General features: G+C 51.7%; 7 protein-coding genes across 7 annotated transcripts; 5 read left to right on the top strand and 2 right to left on the bottom strand.

Annotated features, from left to right (window-relative positions):
- Positions 1-1,059: 1,059 nt before the first annotated feature.
- Positions 1,060-1,928, bottom strand: J4E82_008653 (uncharacterized protein; the record flags this gene model as incomplete). Its single annotated transcript, XM_051734884.1, has 3 exons — positions 1,060-1,651; positions 1,705-1,854; positions 1,912-1,928. The coding sequence occupies 3 exons, from the start codon at positions 1,926-1,928 to the stop codon at positions 1,060-1,062; spliced, it is 759 nt and encodes a 252-aa protein (XP_051585352.1).
- Positions 1,929-2,654: 726 nt separating this feature from the next.
- Positions 2,655-3,264, bottom strand: J4E82_008652 (uncharacterized protein; the record flags this gene model as incomplete). Its single annotated transcript, XM_051734883.1, has 2 exons — positions 2,655-2,960; positions 3,058-3,264. The coding sequence occupies 2 exons, from the start codon at positions 3,262-3,264 to the stop codon at positions 2,655-2,657; spliced, it is 513 nt and encodes a 170-aa protein (XP_051585351.1).
- A 2,684-nt stretch (positions 3,265-5,948) lies between these two features.
- J4E82_008651 (uncharacterized protein) lies at positions 5,949-7,256 on the top strand (the record flags this gene model as incomplete). The annotated part of the gene is made up of 1 exon (XM_051734882.1): positions 5,949-7,256. One exon carries the CDS (start codon positions 5,949-5,951, stop codon positions 7,254-7,256), a length of 1,308 nt encoding a protein of 435 aa, XP_051585350.1.
- A 356-nt stretch (positions 7,257-7,612) lies between these two features.
- J4E82_008650 (uncharacterized protein) lies at positions 7,613-9,083 on the top strand (the record flags this gene model as incomplete). The annotated part of the gene is made up of 2 exons (XM_051734881.1): positions 7,613-8,638; positions 8,697-9,083. The coding sequence occupies 2 exons, from the start codon at positions 7,613-7,615 to the stop codon at positions 9,081-9,083; spliced, it is 1,413 nt and encodes a 470-aa protein (XP_051585349.1).
- Positions 9,084-10,419: 1,336 nt separating this feature from the next.
- J4E82_008649 (uncharacterized protein) lies at positions 10,420-11,356 on the top strand (the record flags this gene model as incomplete). The annotated part of the gene is made up of 2 exons (XM_051734880.1): positions 10,420-11,072; positions 11,128-11,356. The coding sequence occupies 2 exons, from the start codon at positions 10,420-10,422 to the stop codon at positions 11,354-11,356; spliced, it is 882 nt and encodes a 293-aa protein (XP_051585348.1).
- Positions 11,357-11,934: 578 nt separating this feature from the next.
- On the top strand, positions 11,935-12,851 carry J4E82_008648 (uncharacterized protein; the record flags this gene model as incomplete). Its single annotated transcript, XM_051734879.1, has 2 exons — positions 11,935-12,076; positions 12,127-12,851. The coding sequence occupies 2 exons, from the start codon at positions 11,935-11,937 to the stop codon at positions 12,849-12,851; spliced, it is 867 nt and encodes a 288-aa protein (XP_051585347.1).
- Positions 12,852-13,272: 421 nt separating this feature from the next.
- J4E82_008647 (uncharacterized protein) lies at positions 13,273-14,784 on the top strand (the record flags this gene model as incomplete). The annotated part of the gene is made up of 3 exons (XM_051734878.1): positions 13,273-13,338; positions 13,391-13,591; positions 13,639-14,784. 3 exons carry the CDS (start codon positions 13,273-13,275, stop codon positions 14,782-14,784), a joined length of 1,413 nt encoding a protein of 470 aa, XP_051585346.1.
- Between the last annotated feature and the right edge of the window lie 983 nt (positions 14,785-15,767).

Below are 15,767 nucleotides of genomic sequence, written 5' to 3'. Positions count from 1 at the left end.
TCGAACCCCAGCCATGTTCATCCAGCAGGATCACATTGTCGCAACACAGCATCCGTATTACATGTCAACATAAAAATCTGTTACTGGCAGCTGCCGCTGGGATCCGTACCTAGTTACTGCTGATGACCCTGTGGCGTTATAGATGCAATCTCCCCCTCCGTCCCCCTGCCAAGACGTCGCGCTTTCAGGCCGCCACGGATTGTTTCGTGTTTACCAGACACACCTCAAAGTAGCTAGCATCAACTGACAGCGAGCGATATATCGGGATCACGCTAGGGTGCGTCTTGGCTTTACATGACTAGTGTTTGCTTTTCTGGCGGAGAGGCTATTGCGCGCTTCTCAGACCGGTCCATCCTGCGAGCCCCAACTGTCCCGAATCTTCGTCTCGATTTCTATTCTATGGTACATTAGGTCACTGCTTCCCTAGCAATATAGATTTGTGTATCAATGACGATGGCACCTCCGGAAGCTATCCCACGACCTCAGATTACTCAACAGAAGTCGCAATGACCATCAGCATCCCTAATGCAGGTCGACCGAGAGCCGCCGCCGTCCGGTCCGCCATGTCTTTCACACACACCATGCGCGTCAACGGCTTTATATCCTTCACGCGCATTCCTGGTAGATTGGCCGAGCAAGAGAAGAGTTGATAGTGTTTGATCTGGGCCGAGGCGGACTATGACAAAGGACCGAATCAACAGTACAGTGTATACAGCATCGCAGCATGTAGCTGCACCACTCCGACCCCCGCAAGGGGCACTAAAGCCTATACTTCCTCATAGAATATGGACGAATGTCTTCCAACATGAGATTCCCTACAGTTCAGCACCGCAGAACTTGGAGTCTATATGTTCCAGTCACCGTTGTACGATCGGCCGCGCTCTGTGGTAGACAGACGGTAACAAGCGCGAAGTAGAGTTCAGAGACCTCGTTCATAACACCGAGCTTACAAGTTTGCACCAGGGTGTGATACGTTGTTCTAACCATAAGGATCAAAGCATGATGAGATTTGACTATGCGCCTAGATTGAAGATCTTAACAGCCAGTACAGAGCCACGACTACGACGTCTCCTTCACGCCATCGACATAAACTTCAACCAGCTCGTTGTAAAAGCACATGTATCCGGCAATCGGAGCACTCTCCGAAGTCGGATATCGATAGTACCATACCAGATCCCTGTACAATTTCCCACCAATATTGACGTTGTAGTACTCCGCGCGTCCCTTGTACGGACAGAGCGTTACTGTATTGCTGGGTGTGAGATATTCCCAGTTCACGCTCGTGGGCGGCAGATAATGCCTCGTCCTTAGAGTGGTCTCCAAAAGGAATAGAGGACTTGAACTTTCCGCGAGTGTAACACCATCGATGGCTACTCTGACATTACGAGAAGAAGGCAGGATGTCGATGCGCTTGTAGGGGTCTTTGGGATGGCCATATATCTCCATGTCTTCTTCAAACCACTGATCGACAGCTCTGAAGTCGACTTTCACAAGATCTTTCAGTTTGCCGGTGTTGAAAATCAGAATCCGGTTGCTGTCGCGGTTACCGACCGTCAGAACCCCAAGGTCTGCGCCTCCATTCGTTCCATCAATGGCAGAGCCACGCAATAGCTTAGCGTTGGAAGTGAAGCTCGATATCGGTACGTAGTATCTTGAGTATGGTCAGTGTCATGAGGGCCCTCCAAGGAGTTCATCAATAAGTACTGTGGGTAGCGCAGTTCCAATTCCCAGACATGATGCGCATTGAGTGTATCGAATGCATATTTTCCATTGAAAAGACCTCGCACACGACGTGCTGTGTGTTCTATCTTGCAAGGTCCATCTCGAACAAGTTTCTGTGCTAGTCTCACGAGACTGCTTTCGTTAGCTGATTGTTCCTAGATGAGATAGATAAGCAAGTGAAGACGCAACTCGCTAGTGCTCGCCATTTTGATTGGTTTCGACTTGGCCTGAACTAATGATCGATATTGGGATGGTTCTATCTTAGAAAGTGGTAGGAAAGATATCATGAGCACATGCGGAGGTCTGGTGTGATGATGTAGGCTACTGTGCCGGAAGCGGGGCCGCGCGGATGGGAAGGAATAGCCGGATGCTTACCAACCTCACCAAGACATCAATTTACCTAGGTACCTCATGCACTAGTCACAGTCTTCCGGTCAGCGACATACATACAGCTTTATTCGTCATCTTCGGATTTAAGAGTCCTAGCTGTCTATACTGAGCTGAGTCTGGAGGCTCTCAGCGCCATCATTCCGCAAAGTGTTCCTTCCCAAATCCATCCCGTCATGCCACACTGAGCTCTTAGAACTCATCCACTGGACGACAACTCAGCGTGGCAGTCTAAGAAAAGCTCGTTGCTTCGCAAGGCGCCATAGGACATCCACAAAATCTACTTTAGCTCTTTGATCTCCGTTCCAGTCTTAGCGCCCTTGATATGATCATCCATGTGAACGCATTCACAGTCGTCGCGACAGTGAGCGCGAAGCGTGTAGTACTATCCACATTTGCGACGAACACATTCGCGTTCCAACTTGCAAGAGCCGCAGGGATAACTGTTGTCACAAGGCAGGCCCTGCTGACGGCAGCTGTCGCATTTAAGCACGGAAACGATCGAGTGGGAAGTCATACTAAATTGTTAGTTGGCTTATACAACATCATACGAGCAAAGCAACGTACGAAGTGGTAGTGATGGCACTGCTCGAATTGACAGTGGCCAGTCTTGCCTCCAATGCGGACATGATGACATCTTGTTGACGTGCTTCCGCCCGGGCACCGGCAAGAGCAGCCTCAAGCCTAACGACGTCCGCCTCGAGTTCGCGTACGCGCTGCTCGTGCCTTTCGAACTGCTCAACGTAGCTGTCAGGGCGCGCGCTTTCGCTACGCAGCTGCTCCTCAGTCTGGAGTCGGTCGAGGTACTCGTTATCAGCGGTGAGCCGAACCTGAGAAAGCTGTTCTCGCAGCTGATCAGTGTTGAGAATAGCACTACAAGATTAGTGACAGGCCTGTGGCATCAACTGTCAGACACGGGCACTTGTCTCCTTCCATGGTAGTGCTCACCGATGAGGGCGAGTCGGCGATGAAGCTGCTGAGCGTGTTGCCACGAGCTGGCTCCCACTTCTGACCATCTTGATCCTCCTCGTAGTCGTCGCGACAACCTTGACGTGCTGAGCAAGATCGTGTTGGCGGTATCGACAGTGAGTGTCGCGGCGAGGCAAATTGGCCGCGAGGTGTGCGCGAAGGCGAGTCGAACTTGGATCTAGTCATAGCGAGCTTGGGCAGCGTGGAAAGAATTGAAGCTGCGACAATGGGTGTGAGAGAGGGAGACAGATTCTTGACGCAAGGCTGCCAAACAGAATGGGCCCGGGCGCCACCAGCTCAACATATATCCTGGCTCCTGCGGTGTGTCACCGCCAGGGACAAGATCTAGCGGACTACACTTGGCTACTGATGCTTAGTGTAAGGGCAAGGTCGTTGCCACTATTCTTCCCGGAAAACTGAAGCGTTTCCGCCATTTCAGCTCTTTGAGAGGATGTTCAGGCGTCCACGAGCCCCTCGAGATGCGATTTTTTGTACGCCAGGACAGGTTCATGGGCTTCATTATGCATATTCGAATGTAATAGAAGCCACCAGATAGCTCCGAGGAATCATTTCGAGATGTCTTATAATGTGAAGGCGATACAACAGAGGCGTCAAGATCAGTGCAGCTCAACTGTTCAACATGATTGACTGTTACTGACACAGCTTTAGTAAACATCACTGTTCAATACTCAAAGCGAGCAACTAAGTGCCATGTCGTATCCTATTACAGACTCGGAGGCTATGTATCACGTATCAGACAAGAAGCAATCATCTTCCTCAAGCCTTTCTATAAGGGAAAGGTACTCAATGAAAATGTCCCGTATTCACGATGCATGCTTGTCTGACACCAAGCTGCACGTGTACGGCGGTGTCTAAGTCAGTGTGCCTGTTACTCGCTTGCGTGGTCGCAACCATCGCCTGCGTGGACCGGACACATCAGCATTGCCACCAAGCCACCAGACGTTGAGTACGTTATCCAGATAACACAAACAATCGCAGGTCGAACGAACTGTACTGCATGCGAGAAGGCATCGTGAAGGCTGTCAGACCAACATCGAGACATCTCTGGCAGGACGTACCAAGAAGGTAGTTCCTCACACCAACCCCCGGCGCGTCGATGTCCAACCAAAAGAACCAAGTAGGGCAGTTGAATTGGCATCGAAGGAGTCATCCCTAAGAGTTCGGAGAAACCCTTGAGTGATCCCAAAGCTGGTTGGTTGCGGAAAAGCTAGTGACAGTTGAAGGGAAGAAGAGCAAGTTGGAGGGACAGGCCAAGTTGATATAGGTTCCCAGTGCCGCTAGGAGCTTGGCGCAATAACAAACACGTAACGTCAATTCCCTGGCTAATCGCCGGTATTGGTGACGGCGAGGTGAAGGAGGATTCTAAGAACGGAAAGCAGAAGACGAAATTGGATACTTTAAGCCGCTCCGAATATCTAGCTCACGTAAACAACGCCGCTTTCGCGTATGAGCCCACACTTATTCTGCCAAGCGACCTACCTTCACTGCCATACCCTGCGCGAAAACTACACCTGAACAGCACTCCCAACATGCCCACCGACCCAAAGATGCAGGGCAACAAGCGGAAATACCCGAGTCTCATCTTGCATAGTGGAGAAGATGGTGAGAGATGTATACATCAGGCTGCGTTATTTGATCAGCGAACATAATGGCAGGTGTTCGCGAAGATACCCAGGGCGTGCAGTTGGTAGCGGGGTTTTGGGTCATATGCAGTCGCACAGGGGCATTTCTCAGATGCCTCAGCGTTAACGACGCCGGGGCGACGGAATGTAGCATCAGTTGATAGGTACATCAAATGAAAATGACTACCTCTAGTAACTCAACGTACTACATTCAAGCGACGAATCTTGCATTGACTCAGAATACTATTCCAAACTCATTCCACCATATAGTTTGATTCCACCCCTGAACCATAGCAACACCTCCTTGTCCACGACAAATATTGCCTTTCTTGGCTTGCTCCGACTGAATCTCGTAAATCTGGCGACCCACACCCCAACCCCAAAGACACATTTCTCGCGTGATGGGCGCAAATCCAAGAACTTCGAATGTTGGCTGGAGAGCAAATCCAGGCTTGTTCTTGTCCGGGTTGGGCACCATGAATGTGTACGGGGCGCGGAGAGGCGGCATGACCGGAGGATTCTTGGATCGATGACGGGTTTGGGGAGCATAGGGGGATTTGGAGCGTTGACGCGGACGTGCTTTTCACACCATGCGACTCCGGCTATGTTGTAGTCTACTAGAGTTGGGTGGGGCTTATCAGAGCAGGACTGCATCATGGTTACATCTAGGTCGTTAATTGGGGGTGCGGTGGGTGCAGAGGTGGCCAGACCCAAAAGAAGCGATTTTACGAGATATTGGTACTTCATAACGACGTCTTTGAGCTGTATCTTCGACTACTTAGACGTTTTCCTGGTCGTTGAGCAAGATGGATACGTTTCTTGCTAGCCAGATCAGTGGTCGTAGTATGAAAGTGTGGTCTTCGACGTACGCGGATCAGTGCAGCAGTGGAGCTGTCGTTATATACGCTATGCATGTCACACTCTGACTGTACTGTCACAGAGTGGTACGCTATAACCTTCTGCAAACATACGCTCCTATTCATACTTCAATACAGTTCACAGCGTTACTTGAGTATAACGTGCATCAGCTTCGATGACTGAGCCCCCAGAAACCATTAACTGAGCGAGTTGCTGGCAGAGTATACCATGATCGCGACGCGATGAAATATCCTCTAATGTGTAGTGAAAGACCGTTAACGAGTACGTACCGCTGCGTCCGTGAAACGAACCCAGGAATTCGACGCAGTACTTCTTCCTCTATACCGCTATACCGCTATACTCTCCGGTATGAACTACAACGTCTTAACCCCCAATCTACACCTCAACCGCGCCGCAAACGTTAATATGGGCAAAGTGAAGAAGATCATCCGCTCAATGCGCGCTCGGCTGACGACATCAAGCTTTGGAAGGAGCGATGATTCCACGAATTCGTCCATACCTAGCATGAGGAGCAGATCAAGATCAACTTCCGAGACCCAAGCAACGGTCTGTAGCGGATCACGAACAACAACAATCTCCAACTTAGTATCCGAGGAATCTCTCTGCTCTATTACTGCGATACTAGATAGAACGCTGAGTAACGTTCTTCCCTTCAGAGATCAGGTCAATAGGAATATAGGCCATCTAGACGCACGAGTCGCTCTCGAAGTCAACACTACCATACTGCGTTTCGTCGAGAGGTTACCACTTGATGAGCTGCAAGCCGTTGGTCGAGGGTCTACGGTCTCCTTTCTCCCCAACGACAACGACACGATAACTAGTGACTCAAACTTGTCTTTCGCATGCCGCTCAGCAAGGGAAGTCGAACGCGACCATGCAGCCCGCCGACGTGGGCACGATGGGGGCGTCGCGCACGAACAACTCAATCGCGTATTTCCAGAGTTCGCCGAAGGATCGCTTGCCAGATCAAGGGCGCTGAATGTCACTAGTGTGGAAAACAGCATGGATAATCCGTTGGCAATCCATTCAGTGCGACAATCAAAGCAGGAGTATACGCAACGAAAACGTAACAATGACGCGAATCCGTTTGGTGGGCTTGCTGATCCAACGCACCACGATAAAGTCAAACATTGGCTCATTGACCAAGAAGACTTCAGTATAAAGGCAGAGGCGGAATCTTCGGATCCGCAATACCGCAACGTTGATCTATCGTTTAGACCGCAAGCACATATGGATCGCACCCCTTCCTTCACAAGACGGTCGTTCGACTCCTGTGATCTCTTTCTGGAGTCTATTGGTCTTCTGGTCGCCAAGAATGATCATGAAACCATTGGCGACGAAGATTTCGACAATCTGCCAGACTGGTCTGATGTAGAGGACGATCCGGAATATAACGTGTTTTTCGAGGAGCTGGAGTATCAGTGGTCAGAAAGCGCAGCATCATCCAATTTCACTGCGGAGCTGGAAAGTGTGACAGACGAGCTTGTACGATCTCCGCAGCACATGATGAGTGACGAAGAGGCGCTGCCAGATTGGTCGGACGTGGAAGATGAAGCAGGATACAACAAAGCCGAAAGGCAGTCGTTTACAAGCAACCGCAGTAGTGCGAAAGGCGTGCCAGATTTGATTATGCCTGCAGTATACCTGCCTTCTTGATTTCCAGGTGTCGCAAACAGCGATGAAGTCACGTCGAGAACAGGGCCAGAGCAGGAAGAATGCTCATCAGAGGAGTCGTGGGATACCAAGACGGCGACCATTCCGGATTGGGAACTAGCGGATTCGCGTTCTGGTCAGGAGCCGGGCTGGACTCGCGCAGTACGACGGTTCAGGGCCAATGCGCGCCATCGTCGTTGTCGACACCTCCACCCAACACGAACGGACTACTTAATGTGCCGGTGACGTCGCCCACCTGCCCATCGCAATTCGCCTGCCCTCGTCGTCGTCTCTACTGACAGCGACTCTCCCGACCCCCCGGCGACCGCAGAACCCCCCACGGCCGCAGCGACGGCACCATGTTGAAACCGCTGGCTGGCCGTTTGGCACGGCGGCCATGGAGATTCCTCTTCCCCGGCCTCCTGATCTTCTTCTTCATATACACCCTCTCGCATCGGAGAGCATCACATCCGCAGGCGCCAGTCCACAAAGCGAAGACAAAGTCGTTTTTCCCGCCCCTCGAGACCAAAGCCGCCAATTCCATCGAGCTCGACTACTGCCAGAATTTCCCTACAAAGCTACTCGAAGAGGTGCAGGTCGTCCTCAAGGTGGCCTCGGACGGCGCACACGAGACCAAAGCACACCTCAGCACCGTATCGAGCTGCATTACGAACCTCATCATCGTGGGGGATAGGGAAGAGCGATTGGGCGACCGCCATGTTATCGACATCCTCGCCGAACTCCCCAAGAGCTACCAAAAGGACAACGTGGACTTCCAAATCTATGTCGAGCACAAGAAGGCACACGAAGGCGGGGAGACCGTCAAGGAGCAGCAGCGGTCCTTCAAGCTCGACCGCTTCAAGTACCTGCCCATGGTAGATAAGGCATACATGACAAACCCCTCGGCAAAATGGTTCGTCTTCATTGAGTCGGATGTCTACTTCTTCTGGGACACCCTGTTCCGTCTGCTTAGCCAGCTCGACGCCTCGCAACCACACTATCTGGGTGAACCGCACAAGGGATCCGAGGGCCGCCAGTTTGCCTACGGTGGCGCAGGCTTTGTTCTCTCCCAGGGCCTCCTCAAGCAATTGATTCCAGCCAAGAGCCCAGGCTCGACCGACATCCCGCGCGAGAACCGACTAGGCGTCAGGTACGAGCAGTGGGTCAAGGAGGAGCAGCGCGGCGACGCTGTCCTTTCCTATGCCATCCAAAACGCCACTGGACACAAGCTCGAGGCTATGTATCCGACATTCGCAAGCGATAAGCCCAAAGATGTCACTACCACACGTGACAAGTGGTGCGTCCCGATGCTCTCGCTGCATCAGCTCAAGCCCCAGCAGATGGAAGACTTGTGGAGATGGGAGAGGACACGACCATACAATACTGTAAGTATCCTACAGGCTCCAAGTTCTGGCATGCAACCCGGTTAACACTACTGCGCAGAAACCATTCACCTACTCCTCGTTCCTCTCCTACACGCACAACTTCCTGTCACAGGGTCCCTCAAAGGAGTGGTGGGACAACCTCTCGCAAGCGCCCGTCCCGAACGACCGCCCCGCGCACCGCAATGCCGGCTCGTGCGGATCAGAATGTGCTAATGATGGCAACTGCCTGCAATGGTCTTACTCTCAAACTGTGTGCCGTCATGCCGACTACATCAGGCTTGGGGATGCTGTAGATAGGGAGAACGGCGGCCAAGGAGAGTTTGTTAGTGGTTGGGATACCGGAAAGCTACGCAACATGGGCTTCGGTGTTGAGAGCGAAAACGGCCAGAGACAATTCTACGAGGGCTGCATCGAAGCCACATGGCTGACCCCGCAGCAAGTGTAGACATGTGATCGGTCGGCATTGTATAAAGGCGAGCTTGCATTCAAGACCAGTGGCACATAGGGAGGCGTTGCGGTTGCGTTTGCTTGTCACCACGTTCATGCATGGCGTTCTGGGTTGGCACATCATTTTGGATACGTGGAGTGTCGAAAGCAGCGCGTTGAGGAAGCGCCATGTTGACAGGAAGATGGGAATCAGGCTGATGGACCTCTTGGGCGACCATAATATGAACAGAGTTTGAGCATGGACTCAAGGCATAAATTCACCAGGCGCAATGATACCGCGGGTGTTAGAACTGTACTGCAAAGGATAATAGCACACATCTTCTCACCGAGCCTGACGTCCCTTGCATGTACCATCGATAATCGTCACGCCAGGGAGTTGATGACGATTTTGACCAAGCCGGTACAAAAGTTCAGGCGGTGGCCGGAGTATCAACGTCCCGCAATACCGCAGGTAAAGAAATAAACTTCTTCCGCTTGGGCCAGCTGATCGCCGCTGAACGGCCGTTTGCACTTCATACACACCCTGACAAGACACGATACTCCCATGTTAAGATCATGCCCAGCATCGCGAACGACTCTAGAGCCACGTCGATTACATCGCCGTCCATCAATGCTAGTTCAGATCATTGCGATTCGGTCGCATTCCCGGTGTTGATGAAACTTGGCTGCAATGGTGTGTTTGACGGCGCCATTCGGTCGCTTTTTGGAAATGTCGGAGTGCGCTTTTGGTCCGCGCATGAAATTGCGCTGCGAGCAACGAAGACTGCACGTGGTAGTCGAGATGGAAAACGGTACAAAGAAAAGTTGGGTTGAAGGATAATGACTACAGAAGATCGACACTGTCGTTTGTCGGCGAAATGCTTTGCTTACTGCCTTTAATCCTCTTGATTGACGAAGGTATCGGGATGCCGGACCGTCCGGTAGTTAACTAGCAGCCGTGCACTTTACCCCACATCCTGGTTGAGGAGCCTCATGACAGAAGTGTCCCAGCTATATTTCACCTATATTGATGCGGCCTTACCCTGACGTCGTCGGGCCTACTATAGAATATTCCATCGTTCTTCCCCTTCCCCTGCCATTGGCCAACTGGCCCATCTTTTGCAGTAACCCAAATGAAGGGCGCGAACATCCCTTATTTCGGAGCGTGGAAAATGCCGGACGCGTTGGCACCGCAGTGTCCATCTAATACGCGAACGGGCTGGGATGGTGTTGGGGTAGATACATGTTCAGTCATATGTTTTAGAGTTGTATAAAGAGTTGTCTCCACCTGCCATCTGGTGTCTCATCCACTTCAAGCGCATCCACAGTCTCGACGACATTCTCTAACCATCGCCATGTTCACTCAGTCATTCTTTACCCTGGCCTCAGTTGCCTCCGGCGCACTGGCTGCGCCATACCTTCACCCGCACCCCCACGCCAACGCCGTTCGCGCTGAGCCCAAGTGCCCCATCGTTTTCGATGGCCGTGTCCCTGTCAACACCACACCCACCTTCTTCGACTCGGCTTCTACCAACACCATCTTCAACGCCGACTTCGTCAAGGGCAACAACCTGACCTGGTCGCAAATCCTCAAGTTCCCCAACGAATCATCGCGCTTCGACGGCGATAAGTTCAAGGCTGTAGAGGTCACCATCTCCGACGAGTCCATCTTCCAGAAGCAGCAGGGCTTCCGCCGTGCAGGCCTCCAGTTCCTCAAGGATGCCGCTGACGGTGAGGGAGGCAAGGGTGTCAAGACTCTCCACTTCAGCGTCAAGCAGGACCCTGCCAGGCCCTTGAACCTCACCCACGAGTACCTCAACGTCTGGCACGAGGCTGCCGACTTCAGCAACAACCAGATTCAGTTCCAGACTGGATCTCTCATCGGAAAGAGCGATGCCGACAAGAACCAGTTCAAGATTCTTGACCGCGACAGCAAGTTCCTCTGGAGCGTCCCGATCGACCAGACTCAATGGCAAAACTTTGCCCTGAAGCTCGACTTCAACGCCAAGTACGTTCATTCACCTACTACAAGTTGATTATTGTGGTACTAACAAGACCTTTAGCAAAACCACCATCTTCTACTCTGCCGGCCAGGCCCCACTCAAGCAGGTCGCTGGTCCCCTCACTGTCAACCTTCAGGGTGGCGGCCAATACCAGATGGGTATACTCAAGAAGCCCACTGGTACTTCTGATGTTGCCAACGCTGGTTTCCAGGAGGCCAACCTTGACGAGGGCCAGATTTACGGTGGTCTGTTCCTTGAGGACTCTATCAACGGCTGTGTTTCGCTCTAGGCGCATTGTCAGACGCAGATGCATTAGTGGGGTTGACTAGTGGTTGTATATAGTGGGAAGTGAACCTTGTACATATCCGTGTGGTTTTAGTTTGCGCGGTCTGTGGCCTGATTGAATCGCATGCAATTCATTTCTTCGTCAGATGTGCAGGATACATTGTTGGAACGTTTTTCGTGAGTTGCGGTTCTTCCCCAGACATACTTGCTTTTCCATGTCCAGGTATTGGGGCTGCCCACGCTGGCGTCGCGGTGTCGGAGATCCCCGGCATTGTGATGGTATGGCACCGCGGACCGCATTGACTCACAACGCATAGCTGGCCTGAGTCCACTGAAGCCACGAATGACGGAGCGAGTAGTACGACGATGTTGAAAAACTTGAGGTTGAGAAGAAGTGCCGTTTAAGGTCCAGAATATTGCCTGCCTATCCTAGCCTAGCGTGCTTATTGGCGGAATGATGGCATCACTCATGTCGACTTACCGATCTAGCCCACCGAGATGACTCCACCGCAACCAGCCTACAAAATGTAGTCTCCTCCCACCAACAGTGTGACAGCCGTTTACACGCAAATCATAGTCACAATGTCAAACACAATCAACGGCAAGGAAGTCGCGCCGTCAATCGACGTGAAAAACCTCAGCTATGCCTTCCCAGATGGCTCAAGTGGGCTGAAGGATGTTTTCCTAGACCTACCACCTGGTAGCAGGACACTTCTAATCGGAGGTATGCAACAACAGGGATGGATCTCAAAAGGGTTCAGCTGACAGTTCCAGCCAACGGCGCGGGTAAAACCACGCTTCTCCGCCTCCTCTCCGGCAAGCGCATGGCCCCCTCCGGTACCGTCCACATTGCGGGCATCGACCCCTTCAAGATGGGCCTTGAGGGTGTGACCTATCTTGGCCTTGAGTGGGTACTCAACCCCATTGTGCGTACCGACATCGACGTGCCCACGCTTCTATCCTCCATCGGCGGCGATCACTACACCGAGCGCCGCGACGAGCTCGTACGCATACTTGACATCGACCTCAGCTGGCGCATGCACGCCGTATCAGATGGCGAGAGGAGACGTGTACAACTCGCCATGGGTCTGCTGCGACCGTGGACCATCTTACTGTTGGATGAAATCACAGTTGATCTAGATCTGCTGTCGCGTAGCAACTTCCTCAACTTCCTGAAGAAGGAGACACTGGAGCGTCCATGCACTATCGTGTATGCGACTCACATCTTGGACAATCTCGCGACATGGCCTACACATCTCGTGCATATGAGCTTGGGCAAGGTCAAGAAGTGGGGTAGCGTCGAGGAGATGGACGTCAAGGTCGAGCAGGGCGAGCGCATGTACACTGGAAACAGTCAATTGGGTGAGCTGGTGTTGAAGTGGCTACAGGAAGACCTGACAGAGAGAGGACCAAGAAACGGAAAGGGTGAGGGAGCGACATACCAGAGTCTAGAGGGCAAGGGCGGTTATGGAGCTGAGAAGAGGGTGGAAGACAAGTGAGAAAGAAGTGGAAAAGAATACATTCTCGACGCGCTTCAACAATGCGCGTCGACGGAGTTTCAACAGGCGTTCGGGCGGCACTCAACGATGATACCCCATCAGATTCAACAACGATATTTCATTCGTACCAACATTTCGAAGATATCTGAACAAATTCATGAACTCAAATTTCTGGCAACCCTACACATTCTCTTGCTTTTCAACTTCTGAGTCCCTTCACCAGTCGTGCTGTGCTTCGATCTGTCTAAACGGGAGATTTCCATGGGATCGGCTTCCTGGATGGTTGGGCTAGCGTTGAAGGGGAAAAGCGCATCCCCGCTCTACGCTAACCAGCATTTTCGGCCACTCAGTCATTCGAGACCCTTTCAACCATCTCATCGAATGCATGTTACGGTTTGCAAGAGCATTTAGTAGATACAACATGGCCCAAACGCCGCGCAAACCCCTAATCACTATTGTGGGTGCGACAGGTACTGGCAAATCAGATGTAAAGCCCATGTTGCTCATTTAGACCATGTCTTGCTGACCACAGTAGGTAGTTGGCTGTGGAAATTGCGCGAAAATACAATGGCGAAATCATCAACGGAGATGCTATGCAACTGTACCGCGGGTTACCTATCATCACCAATAAAATAACGCAGGATGAGACGAAAGGTGTGCCTCACCATCTCCTCGGCTGCATAAGTCTTGAAGAAGAAACTTGGACTGTAGGGAAATTTGTGGGCGAGGCTTTAAGAACAGTATGATTAGAGAGAACTCTTTTCTGGAGGAACACTGACGTATCTAGATCGACGAAATCCGAAGTCGAGGCAAGCTACCAGTCTTGGTCGGTGGCACTCATTACTACACACAATCACTCTTATTCCAAGATGCGCTGGCAGATGAGCCGGAGCTGAACCTGAATGAGAACAGCCAGCCTCTTCCGATACTAGAAGAGCCTACCGATGTCCTGCATGCGAAGCTCAGGGAAGTTGATCCCATCATGGCCGACAGGTGGCATCCCAACGAGCGGCGCAAGATTCAGCGGTCACTTGAGATATACTTAAGAACAGGCAAACCAGCGTCGCAGCTCTACAAGGAACAAAAGCTCCAACGCGACACTCTTGCTGCTCAGACGGATGGCGCGGCATCTGACAGTCTTCGCTTCGAGACTCTGGTATTCTGGGTTCACGCAAACAAGGATGTGCTGCATCGTCGTCTTGATGGCCGTGTTGATAAGATGATCGCACGAGGCCTTCTGTCTGAGGTTGAGGAACTGAGTAGCTTCCGCGAACGCCACGAATCCAGTACGGGCGCCATCATCGACCAGACTCGCGGCATTTGGGTATCTATAGGATACAAGGAGTTTTTGGAATACCAAAGCGCTCTTTCCGATGATTTGAAGACGGCCCCTGAGCTAGAGAAGCTTAAGAGCCTAGCCGTCGAGAAGACGCAGGCTGCCACCCGCCAATATGCCAACCGGCAGATCAAATGGATTCGGATCAAGCTTCTTAATGCGTTGTTCGGGGCAGGTCAGAAGGATAACACATTCCTAGTTGATGGGTCTGATATATCGCAATGGGAGGACAAGGTCGTAAGACCTGCCACAGCCATCACAGAACAATTCCTCTCTGGCCAGCCACTGACACCACCCTCATCACTATCACCAGTTGCAGCTGAAATGCTGACGCCAAAACGCGAGTACGATTTGGGACAGCGACCAGACCTCTGGCAAAAGAAGGTGTGCGAAACATGCGGTACAACATCTATTACCGAGAATGACTGGAATTTACACCGTCAAAGCCGCGCTCATCGGCGAGCAGTAGGTGCGAGAAAGAAGCAAGAGAACGCTTCAAAGATGCGAAAAGGTGGCGCCGAAGATCCAAAAGCAGAGGTTGTTGATGTTCTCGAACACTACCTGGAAACTTTTCCTGCAGAACAAGAGCTCAAATGAGGGGTGAGCTGATATGTCGGCTTTATGTTACCACCCTAGCGCGCAATCTTCTAGTCTCAGCATGAACACCCACAGGTGCCCGCAGGATAGACGTTACAGTCGGCACACCCAGCATCCACGGCAACATTCGGCGCACAAGCCGCATCGCTTCCACACGTCAACCAACCACCCGAACCCCCATTCTTGGCCAGCCAGCACCACTCTCCTTTGCTTCCACACTGCCCGTTCCAGCAATAGCCGTTTTCGCAACCGTAGTTGCGCACAGCGCAGGCTTGCGCGCTGACATCTGCGAGAGGATGGGGCTGCTCGAGAGCCTGGATGGTGACGGCAGCACCGAGAAGAGATGCGATGATAGCGGTGAATCTCATGACTTCGGTTGGTCTGTTGACAGCATCAGTCACGTTTTGGACGCTGAAGCGTTTCGAATGTCTAGGAACGGCTCTTACTACTTTGAGCGTGTCGTTGGTCTTGTACCTAGGGTAGGGTTTGGAATATTGATCTGGATGTTTCTGGAGGACAAAGCAGTGATGGCTACTGTATGATTCTCTCGCTGTCTTCTCATCCTTATATACCTCTTTCGACACCCTTGTATCACCCCGACTATCAAGTAACGTATCCAGCGCTCACTCTACACCGATTTCTGTGCATTCAACGCTGCAGTACTGGTAATCTAGTGTAACGACGATTGATATCCATGACAATCATACGAAGCGGTGTAGAAAATGTCACAATGTTCTTGCTCGTTCATCAGGAAGCTGACGTTCAACGCTGTTACACTGCGGTTGTATGCTTACATGGGTACAAGTACCGTAACCAATCGGTTCTCTCGAAGCTAAGAAACACTCCACCTCATACGATATCATGTTCACCATTTTTGAATATACTGTGAAAGTTTATGTATATTACTGCTGCATCTCAGCTTACACGGGGTCGACCTTCGTGTTGTACCTTGATGAATATTGACCTGTTTGACACCTCAGTGC

The sequence above is a fragment of the Alternaria postmessia genome (assembly GCF_024291825.1).
Source record: "Alternaria postmessia strain BMP 2775 chromosome Unknown scaffold_72, whole genome shotgun sequence".
In the NCBI taxonomy this organism is placed as follows: domain Eukaryota; kingdom Fungi; phylum Ascomycota; class Dothideomycetes; order Pleosporales; family Pleosporaceae; genus Alternaria; species Alternaria postmessia.
The sequence above is the reverse complement of the archived record's forward strand: the minus strand, read 5'-3'. Positions and strand labels throughout refer to the sequence as shown.